This window comes from Leiobunum rupestre, chromosome 10 (genome assembly GCF_980474605.1).
Source record: "Leiobunum rupestre chromosome 10, qqLeiRupe1.1.hap1, whole genome shotgun sequence".
Taxonomy (NCBI): Eukaryota; Metazoa; Arthropoda; class Arachnida; order Opiliones; family Sclerosomatidae; genus Leiobunum; species Leiobunum rupestre.
The window spans coordinates 42,465,690-42,490,477 of NC_143393.1; the positions used below are offsets into that span (position 1 = coordinate 42,465,690).

The window sequence follows — 24,788 nt, forward strand, 5'->3', positions numbered from 1 at the left end:
CGCGCGCTTTTCGATTAACCGAAATTTCTTTATTTTATTAAAAATTAACCACTCAATATTTTTTGATTCGGTTTTCGCCATAAATTTTAGTTTATAATGGGCTATAGGGCTATCTAACTGGTTAAAGCTTGACCGTTCCTCTTTAATATTGAAATAAGTACTTCAACTTTAATTGAAATTAAATTTCGTCTTTCTGTTAAAAAATTTACATCGTAATAAATGTCGGTTTGCTAGAGTTTTAACTATCTTCAAAAAGGGTTATTGATTTTTTTTAGAATTTTTCAACCAAATCGATTTGATTTAAATCGGATTTTTATTGATTTCAATACTCCTTTCTATAAAGTAACATTGGCTGAATTATTTGATGTTGCTGCTGCGTCATTGATGACGTTTCACTTCGAAAAGCCCTGGACATAAGAGTAAATTCGACGAGGCACCCTGTTTTGAAGCATAAACTGAACTGAACTTCTCCGTATTTCGTGACGAATGAGCTACGCAAAAACTAGTTCAGCAAGCGTAGCTTTTTTATAGAAAAGCCTATTGATTTTATTGATTTTTCAACGTTGTATGCTGCTGTCGTAAGCCAGGGTTGGCAAGATGATCCAAGATCCAGCCAGACTGGTTTAAACCACCCTGGCTTAAGCCGGATTTATCCACCCAATTTAATCCATGGTTAAAACCACTTCGTTTTTATTAAAAATAAAATTGATAAATCTTTTAGAAATATTGAAAAAACTAAAACTTAACCTTCACTTTTTGTCACAAGTAATGAGAGCTAGATATAAGCAATAGTCTTAGTCGATAATTCAAAATAACGGTCAAAACGCCGCCGATCAGGTTAGTAAAATATTTTCTGCGGCGTGCCGGAGGGCAGGCAAGGCTGCCAGATTTCGATAGACCGAAAACGGCCAACTCTCTCAAATGTTTTCGTTTTCAAAACGAAAATTTTGCGGCGTAGCTATCGACTAAGACTATAAAGGCCCATTTTCATGCTCGCTGGTAGCGGATAAAAATTGTCAAAATTCGCATCCGCCACTCGCAAGCGTGAAAATAAACCTAAAATATCTGTTTGAAACAGATCGACGCGGAAAGTGAAAAAGTGTGTAGTGGAAGCGGATTTTGTCGATTTTTATCCGCTACGAGCGAGCATGAAAATGGGGCTTTAGGGGATCTTCAAATTCATTTTGCGCGTGAAAATACGCCGCCATGTTAGGGTATAAAAGCGGGTAAATAAAAAAAATAATCAGCTAGGCTAATATCCAAGGCACCAACATAGGCCTAAGTCATCATGCGACTTTTTGAAGCCATTAATTCAGGTGGCCGGGTTACAATGCGTAGGAGGTTGGTACCAAGCCCTGCATGCCACGCGTTCGAGCCAACAGCTCCCTACACTAACTATTACCGCTAACCTCAACAAGTAAGTCTGCTATACCTCACAATGTAAAGGTACTGTCATTCGCAATAACGTAATTTCTAAATCAGGCAATTTAAGCAATTTGGGCATTTTTTATTAATGGCTTTAACCGGTTTAAGCCACCGGTTACGACTTATAAAAAAAAACGGTTTTTTGACAACCCTTTTCAAATTGAATTTAAAATTAAAACTAAAGTTACGTAAATTATTTAAATCGGACAATCTTGTCTTGAAAATAGTAACGCGAGACCTCCTGTATGAAACACCCCTTAAAGAAGACCCAACAATATACCTTGGCTATTCTTCGTTTTTGCCAACTTGACAGTGAAGTGAGTTCTACAAGAAGGCAGTAAGCAGATCTAATTATTCTTTGCAGGTTGTAAATTCCAGTTTTCCTCCATCCCCCCCCCCCCAAATGTCACCCCCCTTTTAACGATGGTACGGACTCTTCCACACATTTTAGTTCTGGTTTATTCATTGAAGTTTGGTGTTATCGTATTGACAGAAGCAATTCGCGTGTAAAACACTTTTTGTGGAAGTATTTATAAGCAGCGTTCGGCTGGGAAATCTCGTTATTTCGGCGAGGGACGTTGATGCCGACGGTCATTTGCGAGTTTCGCAGATTTTCATTTGACTATTTTTTTCGTCATTTTATTTTTTATTTTTGGCCGACTTTTGAGAATTTAAAAATAACGGCGCTGTTAAAGTCCCCAGGAATGCAATCTGTTTTACAAACGAATTTCGATCTCGCGATTATTTTGAAATGACTCTTGCGGTTGCCATTGGGCACGAAGATATTGGTAATTACGATTGTTTTTTGTTTTTTAAATAAATTTTTGTGATAATTATAATATAATTATTAAATAATAATTATTGATTGGAAATAAATTAAAACCGATTTAGTGTGCAAGATTAAATATTTATTTAAAAAATATATAAATAAAAATTAAATATTTTTTTTTAAATAAATACCGTTGTTTTTTAAAACGTTTACTTATTAATTTATGCACAGGTAGCTTTGATAATTTTCTTAATTTTTATATATTTTTAAATGTTTAATATTGCATACTTAAACCATCCGTTTTATTTTATTTCTAATCAATATTTTTCGTGCTGAAAAATATCTAACGGTTTCATAAATATATATATAATTAAAATATAATAATATAATGTATATATAAATATATTTTTATTATAAAATAAATAATTAGAACGTTTTCTAATATATATAAATATAATTTTAATTATAAAATAAATTATTAGAACGTTTTCTAATATATATAAATATAATTTTAATTATAAAATAAATTATTAGAACGTTTTCGAAGAGTTCAATATTCCCAATAATAATTATTACTATTATTGGGTAATGTTCGGTATAATAAGTAAATTTATGATGCATTAATTTATAATAGTAATATATTATTATAATTTAATAATTTACTTTCCGCTACTGTAATGATAGGGTCATAGTTTTCATAAATAATGTAAAGGATAATGAGGTATTGACGGGTTATCGATTGGAAGTCGAGTATTTGTGGAGCCTGCCTATCAACGAAATTTATTGGCTTGCCATTATTGTTATTGACGCGGGTTTACTAGCAACGTGCGTTTGACTTACGGAACTTTACAGTTACTAGTAAGGGTAAATTTAATATGAGATTACTTTTAAATGAAAAAAGGCATTAATTAATAATAATAATTTTTATACTTTTGTTCGTCATGTATTTTTGGATTTTACTTAAGTGGCGTATTTTTAGAAAAAAAAATTTAGATCTCAGAATTTTTTTAAATGCTACTAGGCCTATTGCTTTACATAAGCATCTTATAATAATAGTAATAATAGAAGGGTGACCAGACTTCCTATATTTTCCTATATTTTTAATGGCTTCCTATAAATTCCTTTATTTTCACCTATTTTCCTATAATGTCACGATCTTTTGAAAATGAGAATTTTTGAAGTACGTGTCATAGAACATGTAGTGAAAAAACTGCCACTTTCGAACCCAATCTTGAAATCCGCGAAGTGATCCAATTCAAGAAAGCAGGGTACAAACAATTATCAATATTCTAGGTGATTCGAGTCAAAGTATAGCGTTGTCGTCTGAAACCCTGCGACGTCACCATTGTAATTTGCCTATTGATAAAAAACGGTAACTGTCATGGCGGCCACTATTAACACTACAGCTGTGACGTTACAAGTTTTCAAAATGGTATCAGACGACAACACTCTATACCGATATAGTAATTACCTTATTATTTTCCTATATTTTCTTTTAGTTTCCTTTATTTTCCTATAATTCGCTTATTTATATGCCTATATTTTCCTATAATTCGCCTCTAAAATTCCTGTCTTTCCTATAAAATTTTCCAAGCTTTTCCCTGGTCACCCTGTAACAGTAATAATTAGCTAAGCTAATACCCAAGGTACCACCCTAGGCCCAAGCCAGCTAGCGACATTTCATGCCTTTATCCCAGGTGGCCGTGTTAAATTGTGTAAGAGTGTGGTGGCAAGCCCTTCATGCCACGCGAGCCACAGCTCCCTACACTCACTATCAGTGTTCTTAAAAAGCCACCTTTTTGGAGAAAAGTCCAGGCCAGTCGCAGATAGTGGCTAATAAATAAAAATTGCATTTCAAAGCTTAAAGTAATTGGAATTAAATTTTTAAGAAGATTATTGTAAAAATGTCTTAGTTTACACTGAAATTACAATGTTAGAATTAATTATTCCCAAAAAATTAACAGACTATTCTAATGTTAATCAGAATCTGACCATTCCTATGCATATCTTAAGCAGCCCAAATCAGAAATTCCCGTGTTAAAATATTTTTTATTACTCTATAATTTCCCGTGGTAAAAATATTTACTGGCCACATTTGTCCAGATTGGCCACTAAATTCACTTTCCACCTCGGAACACTGCTCGTTAATCTCCGTAAGTTTTATGGAAAGGGGAAACCGAAGAGCTCAGCGGAAAACCCCTTCAACCAATAGAGATATTTTAGTGACCACGTGACTAACGTCACTAATGCTTTTTAGCATTGAGAAACCCCCACAAGGTGGCGACCGTTTCCACTGGTAAAGCTAGGGAGAGCAGACGACGTGATACATCTCTGTAGGGAGATAACTCGGAACCCCTCCTTCCGCGTTAATTGAGGTTGCAAGTTTTCCCCCATGGCCACAAGCTGGGATCGAACCCGGCTCCTCTCGTTGCGAGGCGAAAGTGCCATGATCGGCTCAACATATAATCATTCTCTCTACAGTATAAATAAATTAATTATTAGGGATGCACCGATATGGGTATAGCCGAATATATCGGCCCATATTAACAAAGTTATCTATCATAACAATAGTGTATATGATAAAATCATTGTAAAAGACAGTTCAGTGCAATGTCATACCATTTTATAAATTTTTGATGAAAAATGTTTGCAAGAGCACAACCGAATATGTTTCTTTTCATTTTACGTGATGCATATTTTCTATCGCAAATCGAATATCGTTGTTTTTTATTTGTTTACACTCGTAACCCCCTGTCTAAAAAAGGTGTGTTCTAGCTTCTGAAGTCTGGCGTACGTGGCTCGGCCAGTTAGTTAGTTAATCGAGAATTTTCTTATTGTTAGAAGTTTTTCTGAAAATATTTTTCTAATACCAGTATCGGCCAATATCGGCTTCGCTTAAGCCGATATTGGCCGATACCAGGAATTCATACATCGATGTATGAATTCCTGCCGATACCGATATTAGCAAAATAGGACGATATATCGGTGCATCGCTATTCATAATTGGTACATCTTTTTCAAAATAAGATAGCATTGCGATTTAAATAAATTATCGAACAGGTAGGAAATATTAAATAAAATGTTACTAATAATTGTGACGTTATAAAGGTATACCACCGGAAAATTCAAAACATTTTCAAAAGTATTTGAAAGTGTAATATTTCAGTAATAATTCAAAACGAAGCAGCCTTTATTTAGTTCAAAAGCGTCTCTAGTTTTGAACAATATTTTCTAAATTAATTTCATTTGAAAAATAATGGAAAAAATATAGCTTGAATCTAGAAAATCTCGTAAAATTATTTTATTAGAGAAGTTACAAATTTAGCCCGGGAATAATTATAATTCCATTTTTATTAACAGTTCATAAAAAAAATCCAGATATTAAACGTGCTTATGTAGATTAATAAAAAAAACAATTTCATTAAAAAAATTTATGTAAAAGTTTAATAATATTTAATATTACATTTTACCTGGAGTTTTTTGTAAAACCACGAAAAACGGTTCTAACCGACTGATGTTATGGTAATTTATCTGCCTTCGTTCCAAAACCGTGGTATTTCAAAAAATATTTTAAATTTAAATGAAATTAAAAATAATATTACGCAATACATTTTAAACTTGATGTAATAAAATTTTAAATATATTTATGTAAATGAAGGAGTATTTACTTGATTTAGAAAATTTAAATTACCTTATTTTCGTGAATCTTTTAATTCAGTGTTCAACGTATTTCAGTCATCCAGTAGCTTCTCTCCTCTGTGAGTTGGTTGTCAAAATAAAGTTTCATAATCCTGTTTTACAAAATGTTTGACCTACGAATTGGAAATATTGTTAAATAAAACAATTTCCTTCAAATTATTTAAAACGAGCAGTTTTCATTCTATTGTCTTGTTTGTTGTTAAAACTATAATCAAGAATACATTTATTTATGATTAGGGATAATTACAATCAAATCCGTTCGGTAACTCTCATTGGCACCCTGAAACTGACGTTTTCCGTGTAAAATAACTCTTGCTTTTCTACAGGGAAACAGTTTTTCAAATTACAAGCTAAAACTTTTCTTGTGTCAACTTTAATGGGTCTTTTTTTTAACCTTACACTTTCTTTTGAAGTATTGACGTGTTGTCTCGAATCATTACTATGATTGTAAAACATAATCGAAAAATAAATATTTCGCGATAATTTTAATTTACTTGTCTTTGGAAGACGATTGGCGTTCTCAATTTGAGGTAAATCGTATATTAGTGTTCACACTTTTAATTGACTGACCACAGATTTGGAATCATCTTAATAACTGGATTTATATATGATATTAGGACTATATATTGTTGGCATGTAAAGTCTTAACTTAATATATATACTTTTTAAGCGCACGAATTGTTACAAAAGCAAATTTAATTTCTTAGTAACTGGATAATATATACGATATTAGGACTATATATTTTTGGCATGCTAAGTCTTAATAACTTAATATATATACTTTTTAAAGCGCACGAATTGTTACAACACCAAATTTGATGTCTTAATAACTGGATTTATATATAATATTGAACTATATTGTCGGAAGTAATTTAGAGTTTTTTGGTAACTATTTAATAGTATAATTTAACATTTTAAATTAACCTTATTTTTATTTAAAAATCTAATTCTAATATAATAATTCTTAAGTAGAAACTACATTTAAGTTAAAAGACTATTTAAATGGAAAATTAAATTATAGTACAAACTTCTACAACAGAATATAACTTTTAGAATAGTGGAAAATTGCCACTATTGAAATATATTTCGCTAATTGGCTTCACAAGTCACTAGAATTTGAATAAGCCTGTGAGGTTAATTGGGTGTTAGCTTAGTTGACGATGATTATGATTATGATTATGATTATTATTATTATTATTAATAATCTTTCTACAACTAATAGCCAAATAATGAAATTCTCCACGACTTCATCAAAATTAAAATTAAAAACCAGAGGGACATTATGTAATCGATATGGTATAGCCAAATTTATTAATATAATTATTAATTAATCGATATGGTATAGCCAAATTTATTAATATAATAATAATAATTTAATCGATATGGTATAGCCAAATTTATTAATATAATAATTATTTAATCGATATGACATAATAATATTAATAAATTTAGCTATACCATATCGATTAAATAATGTCCCTCTGGTTTTTAATTTAAATTTTTATAAAGTCGTGGACAATTTCATTATTTTGCTAGTAGTTGTAACAAGAATAAATGGAAGTGATGGGATAATGTGTGAACAAGCACCCGGTTCGCCTCCCGATTACCGTTAGAAAAACTACGCCCCTCTGCCTTTCCTAGCGTAAGCTTCTCCTTTTCTGCCTGTAATAGGCGGAAGACACTACGTTATAATCGTAGTCTAAGTGAATCTTGAAAAACACTACGTTATAATCGTAGCCTATAATCTTGAAAAACATCGGTTTCAGTCGCGTCTACACATTCTTCGTTAACCCAAATTAATTCTTGTTCGTAGATAAGCTTGATTAAGTACGCGTTAAATGTGAAGTACGCACCACGATTAGTACAAAAGATAACGAATAGACTCTTAAATGATGTCAGCGTAGGTGGATAATCTTGACGTTCACTTTCTAAGATCATTATTGGCACGATCTTGGGAAATACTGGCAATTACTTCCTTTTACTATTCGCTCGAAAAGATCTCAAAAGGGTCCTTTTTTCTTATACTTTATGAACGAAGGTCTTTGGGACAAGGGGGATCAAATTAAACGTGTCATTGTCAACCTTACGACATTCCTGGCATATTTGTGTTACAATGCACTTTTTTGGGTTTGGATAGGCTATTGTAGTCCGGGTCTTTCGTAGCTTGGTTTTGGTTACACTGTCTTCAATTCAATATTCTTAAATAATTAATTCCGACAAAAAAACTTGTAGATAACGGCTTACTTACCCTACCTTTTGATTTAAAATTTCTTTCAAATAAGTTTAAGAGGCGTTTCTGTTAAATACGGGAGGTCACGTGTAAATGTTTTTTTCTACGTCACTAACTATATTTATTAAAAACAGAGAGTACGCGCGGGAGTCGATAAATATTTTGGAATTCCAGTCCACGTGGTGCCAATTAAATACTAAAAAGCTATAGCTCGTGACGCCGAGAAAACACTTAATATACTTTTAATTTTTTTTTGGTTTTGTTTTTCTGGAAACACCGTCCTATTGATCATAAGTTAAACTTTACTTTTGTGACTTTTGTCCCAGATTTCTCGATTTATCGTCGGATTTCGCGATCTCTCGATTTCTGGCCGGATTTCAAGATTTCCCATCGAATTTCGGGATTTTGAAATTTTACGATTTCTGGCCGGATTTCAAGATTTCCCATGGAATTTCGGGATTTTGCAATTTTACGATTTCTGGCCGGATTTCAAGATTTCCCATGGAATTTCGGGATTTTGAAATTTTATGATTTCTGGCCGGATTTCAAGATTTCCCATCGAATTTCGGGATTTTGAAATTTTACGATTTCTGGCCGGATTTCAAGATTTCCCATCGAATTTCGGGATTTTGAAATTTTATGATTTCTGGCCGGATTTCAAGATTTCCCATCGAATTTCGGGATTTTGAAATTTTACGATTTCTGGCCGGATTTCAAGATTTCCCATCGAATTTCGGGATTTTGAAATTTTACGATTTCTGGCCGGATTTCAAGATTTCCCATCGAATTTCGGGATTTTGAAATTTCTCGATTTCTGGCCGGATTTCAAGATTTCCCATCGAATTTCGGGATTTAGAAATTTTACGATTTCTGGCCGGATTTCAAGATTTCCCATCGAATTTCGGGATTTTGAAATTTATCGATTTCTGGCCGGATTTCAAGATTTCCCATCGAATTTCGGGATTTTGAAATTTTAAGATTTCTCGTCGGTTTTCAAGATTTCCCATCGAATTTCGGGATTTTGAAATTTATCGATTTCTGGCCGGATTTCAAGATTTCCCATCGAATTTCGGAATATCTTGCCAGATTTCGAGGTGAAACAAATCTGATTTTGAAGAAATCCAAGATTTCTTGTCGGATTTCGGGATTTATCATCGATATACGAGATTTATCTCTGGATTTTCAATTTATCGTCGGGTTGAAGAAATCCAAGTTGGATTTTAGATTTCTGATCGTATTTCTTGGAAAGTGTACGGGATATCTTTAAATGTCCAACCCCTCATTTTTCACTCGAAGATCTCTTTGGTCCGAGATTCGCGTCTTTATGTTTGCTCGAAGACCTATTGGTACGAGTTATTTGTAAGTTTTATAATTCCTTCAAATTAGTTTATCTTTTATCTTTTTTACCCTTTTTCACTATGGACTATTCCACCTATTATAGGTAAAAATAAGTTTCGTTTGTATATTACAAATATTTATTTTGAATTATACAAATATCATTTTTAGTGTACGTCAAGTTTAGGGATCGTGAGGGTTGGCAATTTTTTGATTTAAAAAAAATCAAATATATTGATTTTTTTATTTAAATCGGATTTTTATTGATTTTTTTATTTTAAATTAAATTTCAAAGTTTTATATAATTTAGTATCATAATTTTACCTAAATCAAATATGTTTTCATTTTTAAAGACTTAATCTATATAGGTGTATAATTAATTTATTAAATTTAAGCTAATAATCATGTAAAAGTTTCATTTTTTAAAACCTATTTTGGTACTTTACAAAATAAATTAGGTGGAATCTCCACCCACAGGTAGAATCCAATGCAACATTAGGGGGGAAATACAAGAAAGATTATATTTAAACCTAAATTATAGCAATTGGCGAGGTTTTTCTATTTCAAAAATACTATAAAAATTGATTTAAATCAATGATTTTTTTCCAAGTAAGGTCACTGTGAGAGAGTCAGGATCGAAAAAAATAGTTCGGTAATCAAACTATTACCGTCCTGATACTGAGACACTTTTCTCAATTTAACCATTTTAAAAGTTGGGTTTCCTAATAAATTAGACACTTTTTGGTTACTATTTTAGAAATTGTAGTTACTTAACTCACAATTTTATTGTGTAAGTGAGTATCAGACCTGCTAGTATTCAGGGTTCATACAGACCTTTTAAACCTGGAAGTATCCGGGAATTCGATTTTCGACCGAAAAGTCAGGGAAATTCCCAATTTTTTTTTTATATTGTGGAATTTTATGAGGGTTCAGAAATTTTGCGCTAATGAGTACAAGTTTACATCAATAAGTTTTCTTATTAAAGATTTGACTTTATTTCTTCTTTTATATGATAATATTGAACCAATTTAAATTAAATGACAATATTGAAATGAGTTACTATGTCAATCTTAGTTTTATTTTATCTTGCACCTGGAAATATCCGTGGGAAAACCTGGATTTATCAGGGAAATCGGGTTGCCAATAGCTGTATGAATAAATCAGGGAAATATTCGTGGGAAAACCTGGATTTATCAGGGAAATCGGGTTGCCAATAGCTGTATGAATAAATCAGGGAAATATTCGTGGGAAAACCTGGATTTATCAGGGAAATCGGGTTGCCAATAGCTGTATGAATAAATCAGGGAAATATCCGTGGGAAAACCTGGATTTATCAGAGAAATCGGGTAGCCAGTAGCTGTATGAACCCTGGTATTAATAAAATACGACGTGCCATACTTAATATTAATACGTTACTTATGATTGTATTGATTATCCGGCTCACCTTTAACTTAGTTGTTGTTCTTCGTTGTAATATTTTCTTGTGAAAGTTCTTTCGAACGTAGCTGTGTTCGCGTAAAACTGTACCGTATGCGAGTTTAGATTTGATGTGGCATTTTAGCCTAGTTGCGTATGCGATTCATCGCGAACAAGGTGATATAGCCGTTTTGAAGTTGCCCGTAGTCAACTATTTTTATCGTTGTCGAATGGCAGGTAAAACGGGTAGATATCGAATATATTTTCGTCAATTTCTTAAAACATTAGTTGAACTGTAACGAAATAAAGTATCTAGTAATATAATTATAAATTAAATGGTTTAATATTTTAGTTTTACGTGTGCTAAATATAGTAGGTTCGGCATTTTCAATATGGTGGTAGACCGAAAAATGCGCTGATGAAAACTGTTCTTTATCTGTTAACAAAGAAATAACCGCCTCATCTTCTATCACAAATAGAAGTTTAAATTAACTCTTTGTCGGTATAATTTTACGCGTTGTCCAAGCCGGAGTACACCTACACGTAGCTGATACAACGTGTTTAGTTTTGTTGATTTTTAATTCCCATTTTTCATTCAATTTCAGATGCGACCAAAACGAGAAAGGTTGGGCCCCCGCCCACCAAACCGGGAACAAGCTATGTCAACGTTAATGAAGAGGACCAAATGGTAACCACCTTTTCGTTCTTATTTTATTATAAGTAAATAACTTATCTCTTAAGTGTGTCTATTTGACCCAAACACTGCCTTCTCTAATACTCAACCGAGATCAAACTCCAAGATTTTAAAGCCCAGTTCACACTATACAATTAATTGGGCCACTTAATTGAAACCCACTAATTATAAGCAAGAAAATTGTACAGTGTGAATAGAAAAAGTTGGAACAATGGTTACTATTTTTCTGTTAACACTTTTCAATTTTCTTGCTTACAATTAGTTGGTTTCAATTAAGTGGCCCAATGAATTGTATAGTGTGAACTGGGCTTTAGTCTCTAAAATGTGAAGACTGTGATAAATATCTTTCCCTAACCAAAATTTTATTAACTAAATTTGTAAGGCCCTTGCTTGACAACTACACCAAAGGTATGACTGATATCTGTACCATGGACTAATTAATTAGTTAATTAGTCCCCTGTACAAAGTACAAAAAATTCCACAGCAAACCACTTTCTCGCAAAATGGTTCAAATATGATATTCACCTAAAAAAATGTACAGTTTGTATGAAGACTAAATAAACTTTTATATATTAGACAATTTAGAATTGATGTTAATTTTAGTTCTAAATCGACCATTTAGTGAGGCCAGAAGTACTTATAGTGAGGCGCATTAAGAAAAATATTTATAAAATTTGAATTTACCGCTCTTTTTCCCCTCGAGAAAGAGACATCTAGTGTCTGTTTTGAAATCGATGCTTCCACACCCGTTAATTTTATACCGGCAGGCCTAGTATTAGAGAAGGCAGTGATCCCAATATGTACTCTTATTTTATCATAAATAAATAACTTCTCACGTAAATGTGTAGGGGTAATTCGTAGACCTAGTTTTGTACGAAGGGGCTGTTCACAAATTACGTAACGTGGTAGGGGGAGGGGGAGTTTTCGCAAGTGTTACGAATTGTTACGTGGGGGGAGGTAGGGTTCACTAAAATGTTACGTAACACATCTTATTTTTAATATCGTAGAATAAAATTTTCATCACTTTCAGATATTAAAAACATAAGCATCTTCATTGGTTTACTCAAGTTTAAAAGAATTTCATACCCATGGGTATGAAGTGTTGCGTAAAAATACAGTTGTAATTTCAAATGTAAATTACAAACAATATAATTTAGTACCTGATCTTATTGTACTTTATTACCAGCTAATATAGTTGTTACGTACTATAATAATTTAAGGAGGGGGGGTTCGAAATGTGTTACGTAATTTAGGAAGAGGGGTCCTTCCATTTGTTACGAGGGGGAGGGGAGAGTCCAAAAAGTGGTTTTTCTGCGTTACGTAATTTGTGAACAGCCCCAAACTATGCCCTTACAAGGTTTTAAAAATCCATATACGTTTTTGAGGCAAGTCTATTTCATGCAGCAGGGTTGGCAGTTTTATTGTAAATAAAATATTATATTTTATATTTAATCGCAATAGATCTTTTTATAACGTAACTTGATGTTATTGTTTTGGTTTCTTTGACGTACTGTCTCTTACTCTTACGAAACTAGGAGCACGTGATAGTCGCGAGGAATTCCGGATTTTCAAGCGCGCGTGAAAATAGCGTGCTACATGCTGTGTCTTGTGACGTAAGAGACACATGTTAAATTTATATTTTTTGTTCAATAGGGACTTGGCAGCATGACGTCACGCCGTACCTTTGGCTATGGCAGCCATGCTGGTATTCTTTTGCATGGGTGACGTATTATATACGTCATGCTGCCAAGTCCATATTTATTTTATATAAACATCTTATAGATTTTTACATAATGGCTCTTTTCCAGTCAAATTTCCGGGTATTTTGCTTTTATTAGTTATATAATTTAAATTAATGATCTTAATTAAATATTTTCATTCTTCCATTGAAATATTTTGATTTTAATCAATGATTTAAAAAATCTCTTGATTTAAACCAATGTTTTTTTTAATAATCACTCGATTTAAACCAATGGTTTTTAAATAATCACTCGATTTAAACCAATGATTTTTTAGTAATCACTCGATTTAAACCAATGGTTTTTTAGTAATCACTCGATTTAAACCAATGGTTTTTAAATAATTGCGTGATTTAAACCAATGGTTTTTAAATAATTGCGTGATTTAAACCAATGGTTTTCTTAATAATTGCGTGATTTAAACCAATGGTTTTCTTAATAATTGCGTGATTTAAACCAATGGTTTTCTTAATAATTGCGTGATTTTAACCAATGGTTTTCTTAATAATTGCGTGATTTAAACCAATGGTTTTCTTAATAATTGCGTGATTTTAACCAATGGTTTTCTTAATAATTGCGTGATTTAAACCAATGGTTTTCTTAATAATTGCGTGATTTAAACCAATGGTTTTCTTAATAATTGCGTGATTTAAACCAATGGTTTTCTTAATAATTGCGTGATTTAAACCAATGGTTTTCTTAATAATTGCGTGATTTTAACCAATGGTTTTAATAATTGCGTGATTTTAACCAATGGTTTTCTTAATAATTGCGTGATTTTAACCAATGGTTTTCTTAATAATTGCGTGATTTTAACCAATGGTTTTCTTAATAATTGCGTGATTTTAACCAATGGTTTTCTTAATAATTGCGTGATTTAAACCAATGGTTTTCTTAATAATTGCGTGATTTAAACCAATGGTTTTCTTAATAATTGCGTGATTTTAACCAATGGTTTTCTTAATAATTGCGTGATTTTAACCAATGGTTTTCTTAATAATTGCGTGATTTAAACCAATGGTTTTCTTAATAATTGCGTGATTTTAACCAATGGTTTTCTTAATAATTGCGTGATTTTAACCAATGGTTTTCTTAATAATTGCGTGATTTTAACCAATGGTTTTCTTAATAATTGCGTGATTTTAACCAATGGTTTTCTTAATAATTGCGTGATTTTAACCAATGGTTTTCTTAATAATTGCGTGATTTTAACCAATGGTTTTCTTAATAATTGCGTGATTTTAACCAATGGTTTTCTTAATAATTGCGTGATTTTAACCAATGGTTTTCTTAATAATTGCGTGATTTTAACCAATGGTTTTCTTAATAATTGCGTGATTTTAACCAATGGTTTTCTTAATAATTGCGTGATTTAAACCAATGGTTTTCTTAATAATTGCGTGATTTTAACCAATGGTTTTCTTAATAATTGCGTGATTTTAACCAATGGTTTTCTTAATAATTGCGTGATTTAAAACAATGGTTTTCTTAATAATTGCGTGATTTAAAACAATGGTTTTCTTAATAATTGCGTGATTTAAACCAATGGTTTTCTTAATAATCGCGTGATTTAAACCAATGGTTTTCTTAATAATCGCGTGATTTAAACCAATGGTTTTCTTAATAATCGCGTGATTTAAACCAATGGTTTTCTTAATAATCGCGTGATTTAAACCAATGGTTTTCTTAATAATCGCGTGATTTAAACCAATGGTTTTCTTAATAATCGCGTGATTTAAACCAATGGTTTTCTTAATAATCGCGTGATTTAAACCAATGGTTTTCTTAATAATCGCGTGATTTAAACCAATGGTTTTCTTAATAATCGCGTGATTTAAACCAATGGTTTTCTTAATAATCGCGTGATTTAAACCAATGGTTTTCTTAATAATCGCGTGATTTAAACCAATGGTTTTCTTAATAATCGCGTGATTTAAACCAATGGTTTTCTTAATAATCGCGTGATTTAAACCAATGGTTTTCTTAATAATCGCGTGATTTAAACCAATGGTTTTCTTAATAATCGCGTGATTTAAACCAATGGTTTTCTTAATAATCGCGTGATTTAAACCAATGGTTTTCTTAATAATCGCGTGATTTAAACCAATGGTTTTCTTAATAATCGCGTGATTTAAACCAATGGTTTTCTTAATAATCGCGTGATTTTATGGTTTTCTTAATAATTGCGTGATTTAAACCAATTTTTAATAATTTCGTGATTTAAACCAATTTTTAATAATTTCGTGATTTAAACCAATTTTTAATAATTTCGTGATGTAAACCAATTTTTTAATAATCTCGTGATGAAAAATATAACGATATGGTGACTATTACATGGGCACAATATGGTTTATAAATAAGTAACGAATAAGAATCTAATTACATTGAACATTTGCATTGGCGGAGGGATACACGAGTAAGTCTTGAGCCGTGATTCCGCAATTTGATGATTTCGACAGATCAACGACTTTTAATCAGTCTCGGAAAATGCTAATATATACTTTTGATCGAATTTTATGCGTGTGACGTCATAGTCTCTCCGGTAGTGGGTTAGTGCCATCCCTCGAGGCGCCATACTAGCAAACGTGTTCTCCCGTATTCCGTTATTTTCGTGCCCGGGCAACACTTAACTCTGAAACGCGGATATAAATAGAGAATTTTATCGTAAGCTCGGCGAATCTTTCAGGAAGTTTGTCTCTTACTAAAGGTGACGCAACATTGACGTTTTGTTCCTTACTAGGGTCGCCGCCACTCACCTTGAATCGGCGCCCTATATCGTCACCTATTGACTGCACTCCCTCTCCCGCCTTCGCCCGAAGATCGAAAGACGTAAGGCCCACGATTAACAGAGAAAGTCTTTTGAAAAGTATCTTTGGCTCGGAATTAGGGACACTGCTTTCTCTTACCTGTTTCGATACAGGGTGTTTCATCACTATATTGCCCGGGGTATTTACTGCATATTACCATAAGTAACTTAGTAACAATAAGTATGACAATTAACGAGATTTACAACCAAACTGATTTTCATAGTTATTGCGTAATCAAGATCTTTTTTCAGCGCAGAGCCCTCTAGTGTCTAAAATACGGGAGACTTCCGTTAAGCCGAAATATCTGGTTTCCGATAGATAAGCGAAATATTAGGCTCAAATAATAAAAATTAAAAAACTTTATCTCGGCGCCACGAGCTCATGTTTTTTATCGCGCGTGATTCGCACGCGGGCTTCGAAACAAAGCCAAAGCCCCTCGCGACTCCAGAACGTGCTCTACGATAATAGGTGGTTTTTTTTGCCTGTTCTGGGTTTTTTGAGCAGGTTAAAAAAGTGTAGCCCTATGACGTCATTTTACTCCAATTCTATCTTGACGAAAAAAACGAGTTGGGAGTAAGAAGGAAGTAGTTAAAGGTTTAAGGTTATTTATTTGTTTTGTTTTTAAGATGGTGACCGGTGGTGAAGTCATCAATATAGGACTCATTTTTCTTATTTATTTAATAATAATAATAATCAGCTAGGCTTATACCCAAGACACCACCTTAGGCCTAAGTCAGCAAGCAACTTTTAAAGTCATTAAATAGCATTTAACAATTGAATTTTCGTTATTAAAAGCTTGCCACAAGTGAAGATGTTCAAAACCCGTCATGTTTTCGTGAAACGAAATTTAAGCAGACGAATATTCTATATAAGCTAGATTACTCCCTTTACACCTCCTTTCGAGGAGGAGTAAAAAGTGTAACGTTTGAGCTCTGGAACAAGCGAACAAAATTCGGGACAGGGTAAATCTTACCCCGAGAACAGGCGAATAAAACGTTTTAGGGTAAAAACTTAACACTTTTTGTCCCCGGACAAGCCAAAAAAAACCACCTACTATCAGTGCCGAAAAAATGTTCGGTTAGAAAATTAGCATTAAAGCAATAGGAAGTGTCACACTTAATGATATGTTACTTACGATATTACGTTAAATACCCTTTTAAAGTTAATATTTAAAATCGTCGCTGGTGGTGGATCTATTGGCCGGTTACGTGGGCTATAAAATTTGGCCCAGTGAACTTCGGTGTCTGTCGCCGCGCGGGTGCCTGGGGATTAATAATACCTCTGTACTTGTACATTCGCATTTTATTTTGATCCATTGGCCCTAAAATTAAATGTCTTAATTGTAAAAAGGTATCTAAAAGTAGGGGGAGTTATTCTCGTTGTTGACCTCATTTTCGAGGCTAACAAAGTTTTATTTAGGAAGAGAAAAACCTTTCAATTGCCGCCTTAATAGAAGATTCTCTCTTTTTACTTCGAAAATTAAATATTTCCCGGTTGGTGGGTTACTGGATTTGCCTAACTAGCCAATGAAATCAACTTCAATCCATATTAAAGCCAAAAGAGTTAACTAGGCTCGAAATTCGCTATATAAAAGCAATTTTTTCTCATTGCTGTCTTTAATTTTTCGAAATGCAAAAACGGGGCAATGGCGAGAGTTGACGCAAAAAAATCTCCGTAAGCCTTGGTTTCCACTAGCGCGCGAAACTTCGAGAGGTACAAACATTTAAAAATGCATAATGAAGCCCACTAGTGGAAACTTACCTTTAGGCCTAACAACTTATTTTGGTCGGAGACGCAAAAATCGGTTTACTGGCAGCGCTCGCGGCGGTAAAATTGGGCAAATTTTGTTGATGTGCACAGAACCACTGTAAAACTAGAAAATAGAAAAAAACCGGAAAACACTGCCCATGTGAACCAGCTTTGAGACCAAAGATAATGTAGAGCTAGTACCCTAGATTCAAAACCACTGCCTTGCGCAATAGCTTTTATCCACTTCTTGTCGGAACTCCGAAAAAATAGCTCCATAGTTACCATGGTAACCAACTGTAGATAGCGCCCTACAGCAACCGATGGAGCCAGTTTTCGGAGGTCACGTGCCGGAAGTGAGTAATCGCTTCGTTACTAAAACGTCAATCGGAGAGCTCTCGAAATTCGAATCTAGGGTACGGAGTTCTTTATAATCTTTGTTTAGGCCTAACAATTATTTTTGCGTCAATCACGCAAAAAATCTCCGTTAGCCTAATATACGTTTTTCGCATCGGCGCTCTTAAAATGGCGTCGTTTTGATCCTTTGGAAAACCAGCCCTCACAATGATCACATGGTTTTTATTGAAGCGTTTTTTAGTCTATTAGACAAAAAATAGACGGTACATTTAGGTTAATTCTATCGCCTGTTTAGAAGTCCATGTTAAACGAGCCGATTCTGAGCACTTTCTCTCGTAACACGCATCGATGATCGTGTTAAAAAAGACACCATCGAAAAGGAAAAATAAAGCTTTTGGCGAATCAGAATTATTAGTACTTTTAAAACCACGTTTGGGTGCCCCGAAGTTACTTTTCAAAGTCCGTTAAGTATTTGAATAACTTTCACCCGTCGATATGGGTCGTTTTTATTTCTTTGTGTTGCGTATCTATCTAGGCTAGTGCAATAACCTTCTATTAAGAATAAGAAAGATTTATTAATCATTTAAATTTAAGCTATTTCTATATTTAGGGAAATCCTTACGATTTTAAGTTTGTGGAACTTTGTCTGAGGGGGGTATTGGCCAGTATAACTTTGAGGTCAAAGTATAAATGGTGCTAATTTTATATTTAATCATAAATCAAACCCAAATATTTTGCATCTTTGCAACGAATGGATTTTAGTGGTACTATGGTTTTATTATACTCGGAATTTCGACGAATGTGTTGGCCGTAGTAGCGCGAACAGCGCGTGATCAAAGTTGGCCGTGGTCTAACATGAAAACCGAGGCCAAGCACAAATACAGGTCCCAAAGGCGGGGAATTCATTTCCTCGCCTTAAAATTTTAGTCGATTTTAAAAGTAGATTACGAGCGAAATAATTACGGGAAAATAGTTAACAGGGGCGCCGGCCCCTGTAGCAAGAAGCAAGCAGCATCGAAACAGGGTCGCTAAGTTTTCTTTGTTTTAAATTAAGAAGGGAGAGAGGAAATTACTTTCCCTCCGGTTTTTGGATATTATTTTCAAGTGCTTTAGTAGTTGTTAATTATACATTCTTGGTATCAATGAAAAGACTGAATATTTCACTATAAATTTTTATAGTGAAAATGGCTTTGCGTTTTCTTATTGCAAAGAAACAATTCGACTACGTATTGTAATCAAAACCCTATTATCGGACACGTCTTACACTAATTTTCGGATTGCCTGTGAGACATCTATCATGAATATTAGTTCAGGGAAATAAGGATTTAACGTAAAAAAAATTATAAACAAGGGAAAATAAACGGGAATCGATTCATTAAATAAAGTTAAATAAGGGGGGGAGGACATTTTCCGACGTCAGAGGGGTGAAACCCCCCAGATAACGACCTCCCTCTAGAATATTTGGTCTTTGTTTAACTTTAGGACACTACCACGAGAGATATTGAAATTCACGAAAAACCTAAACTCTTCATGTGGCATAGCTCGCTTAGGGGGTCACTGAATAACGAAAATACAATGACCTTGAACCAAGTCGTCAAGGTCATTAAAAGTTATTACTAGAACGATTAGATTAGTTACAACTGAGAAGTGTGAACCAGATCATTTTACATCGAAATACCTGTAATCCGAGGTGAATTATCGAGGCTCGATGATGTCTAGGGGCCAAAATATATAACCAATGCCTTCTAGAGCCCGTAACGAGGTTAATTGATATCTGGGGTTGGTAATTAGGTTTGATGCTATCTGGGGCCTGTAATGAAGTTTGATGCTATCTGGGGCCTGTAATGAAGTTTGATGCTATCTGGGGCCTGTAATGAAGTTTGATGCTATCTGGGGCCCGTAATGAGGTTTAATGCTATCTGGGGCCCTTAACGATTTAATTGATATCTGGGGCCCGATAACAAGGTTCGATAAAATCTGGGGCCTGCAACGATGCTCAAAGCTTTCTAGGGCCCGTAGCGAGGTTTGATGATATCAGGGGCCCATAAAAGGTTCTGCTGATACCGGGGCTCGTAACGAGTTCCCATGATATCGGTATGAAGAGCTATTATTAATAGGGCCCGCAGCGAAGCCCGATGTTGTACAGGGCCTTAAAGAAGCTCATTTATTAAGAGGACCCGCAATGAAACCCGGTGATGTCTAGGACCAGTATCGAAGCTCTATTATTAACAGGGCCCCAAACACGCTAGATGAAGTCGGAACCAGTGGAAATGTAGACAATGTCCGGTCTTAAGGGCCCTTTGTCCGGTTGAAAGGCACCGGTGTCCGAAACTTAAGTTCATGTGTCCGGTTCTTAGCTCCTAGTGTCCGAACCAAACGTACATCGTCCGATAAAAAGACCAGTGGTGTCCGATTCATTATCCAAATGTCCGATAATAGGTACTCGTACTAGCCAATTAATTTTTCAATTTAGCACTAATTTACATATTTTTTTAAAACAATTTCAAAAGCATCTAGTCAATAATGTTCCATATTCCATAGTTCTGAGGTTTAAAAAAGGCTCTCTGCTGTTTACCTTAGTTTAAAAATGAATTTTCTATAAGTTGTCCGATAATAGGGGGACTGACCCTAGTCTTAAATAAAACCTGGAAACTTACTAAAAATCATATGAAAAATTCCAAGTTGAGTACAAACACTAAAATTATTAATAAGTCTCAGAATTGCAACACAGTTAGGATAAAAAAATTCCCGTAGGAAAAGCATTGGGGAGAAAAACCAATTTTCCCGAAAATGCATCCGCTTAGACTCAGTTCGTGTACATGTTATGTTTGGTTCAACTAATCTATCAGCTGTTAAGTTTAACACTAATCATTTTCGAGCTTTAAAATTTTAAATGCCAAGGAAACAAAAGAAAAAGGCAAAACGACGCAGCAAAGGTAATAATTTTTATGTGGTTTGAACTAATATAACAATATTTTTTGAGTTTTTAATTATTTTTCTATGCAGGCCTTAGTTTGGCACTTTTATTAGTGACACTACAAACATTTAATTTTTAATTTTAGAAAGCATTAATTTTTTAAAAAAATAATAAAATTGGGATGTAATTCTTGTAAAGCACCACTTCTCATAAATGGGCATATATTAGAACAAAAACAGTTCTTCGAACTGAAAAAACAGTTTAGAGCTCGTTAAATGTGCAACCTTAAAGGGACATATATTATTTTTATTGTTGATTAATATGTCAAATTCATTAAAAGTATTAAAAAATATTAATGCGAACCACAGAATGACGTCATTCCGCCTTTCAAATCACAGTCCACTGCTCCTCCAATTTTTAACACAAAATCTTTGATCCAATTTTGCCCACAAAGGTATCCATATTTATATTCTTCCCTACACATTTAACATTAAAAATTTTAAATTTATTATTATTATTTTATTTTTCGTTGCAGATTACCAGTAAATAAATAATACATAATAACATATGTAACATAATTACTCATAAGTATGCCTCTGTATAACATTTCCATTGAAAAAAATCAATGAGACCTTGTTTCACGCGGAACATACATTGAGCGGACCCAAAAATGCTAAAATGCTTATAATCCTTGCGCTTTTGAAAAGGTTACCATGGAAATTAAATCACGTGATCGCGAGGCACGAGCTAAACTTGACATGCGCAAAGCCAGAAACGCGCGAGGAATTCTCACTAACTTCCGTTTCCCATCAGTAAAGTTGATGACGCGTATTTCGTCACGGAATTGTAAGTGACGTAATTTACGTCATATCCCGTGAACAAGGTTTCATTAACGAAAATGCTTTTATGGCATACTTATGAGTGATTATGTTACATATGCTAATAATAATAATAAATTAAAAAAATTTAATGTTAAATGTGTAGGGAAGAATATAAATATGGATACCTTTGTGGGCAAAATTGGATCAAAGATTTTGTGTTAAAAATTGGAGGAGCAGTGGACTGTGATTGAAAGGCGGAATGACGTCATTCTGTTGTTCACATTAATATTTTTTAATACTTTAAATGAATTTGACATACTAATCAACAATAAAAATAATATGTGTCCCTTTAAGGCTGCACATTTAACGAGCTCTAAACTGTTTTTTCAGTTCGAAGAACTGTTTTTGTTATAATACCTTTATTGGTTCCAGTGAGTCATCTTATACATAGTTTGCATCCCTACGTCATCAATGACGCAGTTCCAAGTATAGATATAAGAACCAAGAATAAATATTTAATTTGAGCAAGAATGAACGGTTCTTTGCCGCCATTTTTCTGGTGTAGATTTCTTAGTAAAACGGGAGGTTTAACAGTTTCAATCGTCTGTTTGCGGATTTTAATTATTTTCAAATGATTAAGAAATTATTTTCACGTTAAAAATGGTTATCTGCCTGGTTAAAAATTGTTCGAGTAGTTCAATTACCAAGGAAGAGCGAAAATTGTTTATTTTATTCGATAGCGAAGGTAATTGTAAAAAGGATGACCGCAAAGGCCTAACTTTGATAAGCTTTGTTAACTTCTTTTCGTAGATATTTCTGTCGTAATTTGATATTTTATTTAAATAACCCGGCTTTGTCTAGGGCCCATTTAAAATTTTAAGCATAAATCTAATACGTTTTGTAGCTTTGACGAGATTACCAACAAAATGGCTACCTATTTAGTAGCTACGCGCGAAATGGTTTGAATTTTTGATCGCCCTCCCAGTTTCCTTGGAGACCATAGGCCCCTCCCTTCGGTGCAAACTATGTATTGTACGGTTTTTCGCGTTTTGACGTCACGTTGTTCAACCGTTGCTCCACGGCCGTCTCGAGATGGCCGTGGTTGCTCAAAGAAGTCATTGGCTGTAAAGGGCAAACTTTAACTTGATGGCCTTAAACATAATGGACCTTTGGATAATTCTATTGTTTTATATATAAACATGGAAAGTAATTACGTTAAAACAATAAAATAGTTAAGAAAATGTTATTTTAAATAATTTTATCTTAATTCTGTGTACGTGGAAATTTTAGAAATATAAAATACGAACGAGGGGCTAATCACTATCCGTAATCGGTGTACAAACCTGTAGCTTTGACTGCGCTGCTAATGGCTGTACTCTCTGTAATCGGTGAACATAATTTAATTTGCAAACCACCAATGTAAGCTTTTCCTTGTAAGTAGTTCCACCCGCTCCTTAATATTTTAGTGTAAAAGCAGGGCCCCCAGAAGTCCTATAAAATCATATATTAGAAAATACCCTATAACATCCTATTGTTTTAGCAAAATCCCCAAAAAGTCCAATAAAATCCCATAATATTTATATTTTGCCTATTTCAAATCCCACCACTCACGAGGAGTGTACCCGAGGTGTAAATCACCGATTTTGATGAAACTCGGGGGGTATGTAGACCTTGGGGTAATATGAATTTTCACCAAGGGAAAAGTTACGCTGGGCTTCCGTTTTGCTATGGCAACCGAAAATGTTTTTGACAACTTAAAATGAAAAAAATCTACGTTTAAAAAAGCATGGGATTTTATCGGTTTCACAGAGGGGGGGGGTACCTTCTGAAAATTTTTGCAAACCCAAAAAAATTAATAAATTTAAATTTCAACTAAAATGCTAAATTTTAACCATTTTGGGTGAAATTCATCAAGTAGCTCCCCTGTGAAACCGAGAAAATCCCATGGTTTTTTAAATGTAGATTTTTTCATTTTAAGTTGTCAAAAACATTTTCGGTTGCCATAGCAAAACGGAAGCCCAGCTACTAGTATATTTAGTGATAAAATGCTAAAATATTTTTATTAGTGAAAATCAAAGATTTATATTACTAACTATAGATTTTGGTTTTAGATGCATAAAGTTAGTAAATAAAATGGCATATATAGTCCTATAAAACCCTTAATTTTGAGAAAAAAACTGTCCTATTAACTTATTAAGTCCTATATTTTTCGAAATATAATCCTATTTTTCACGCGGTTTTTTTTAATATATATACGCTAAAATATCAAGACACGCGTGGAACTTTTTAACAAATCTATTAATTCTTTGAAGGATACGGTTTACCATGACCCAAATGGTGTAGTACTAGTTCTACAATTTCCAAAAAACACTGCGCTAATAATTGGTCTTTGCGCAACAATAGCCAAAAAAACTACGGTGGCGCATAGTTTCTACTAAGGTTTTTGGTGTAAATGCTAAATCAAATCCCATTTTATATTACCTCAACGCTGAACGAGAAACTGATATTTTCGTAAAATTCTTCAGTCTCATAATTTCTACTGACGTATTCGATGGTTTAAAATTTCCATTGTCATAAAATTCCAAATATAGAAGCTCGTATTGTAAATATATTACATTATCCACTTAAATTTGTGTAGCGTTAAAATCCGCAGGGTCAAAGACATGATGTTCACCGTATTTACCGCGATAAAGTTTGGTAAGCAAATAAGTAAAGGATTGGACGTATTTTGATAACGGTTTAGTAATATAATTTTTAATCCCACTTTATGGCAGTATAGGTACGCGGTATCTCGAATTCAACAATTTGTTTATGGCGTTTTGGAAACAACAAG

The 24,788-nt window shown here is 33.5% G+C and overlaps 2 protein-coding genes across 2 annotated transcripts in view; one reads left to right on the forward strand and one right to left on the reverse strand.

Moving 5' to 3' along the window:
• The window catches only part of LOC149925927 (uncharacterized), a 350,903-nt gene that overhangs the window by 177,869 nt on the left and 148,246 nt on the right, over window positions 1-24,788 (reverse strand). The gene's annotated exons all lie outside the window — the stretch shown is intronic.
• anne (polyamine-transporting ATPase anne boleyn) overlaps window positions 1-24,788 on the forward strand; it is a 47,988-nt gene that overhangs the window by 9,966 nt on the left and 13,234 nt on the right. Inside the window, exon 2 of the mRNA XM_090162020.1 lies at window positions 11,480-11,562. Within this exon, the coding sequence (XP_090018146.1) occupies window positions 11,480-11,562 (83 nt within the window). The remainder of the gene's footprint in view (window positions 1-11,479; window positions 11,563-24,788) is intronic.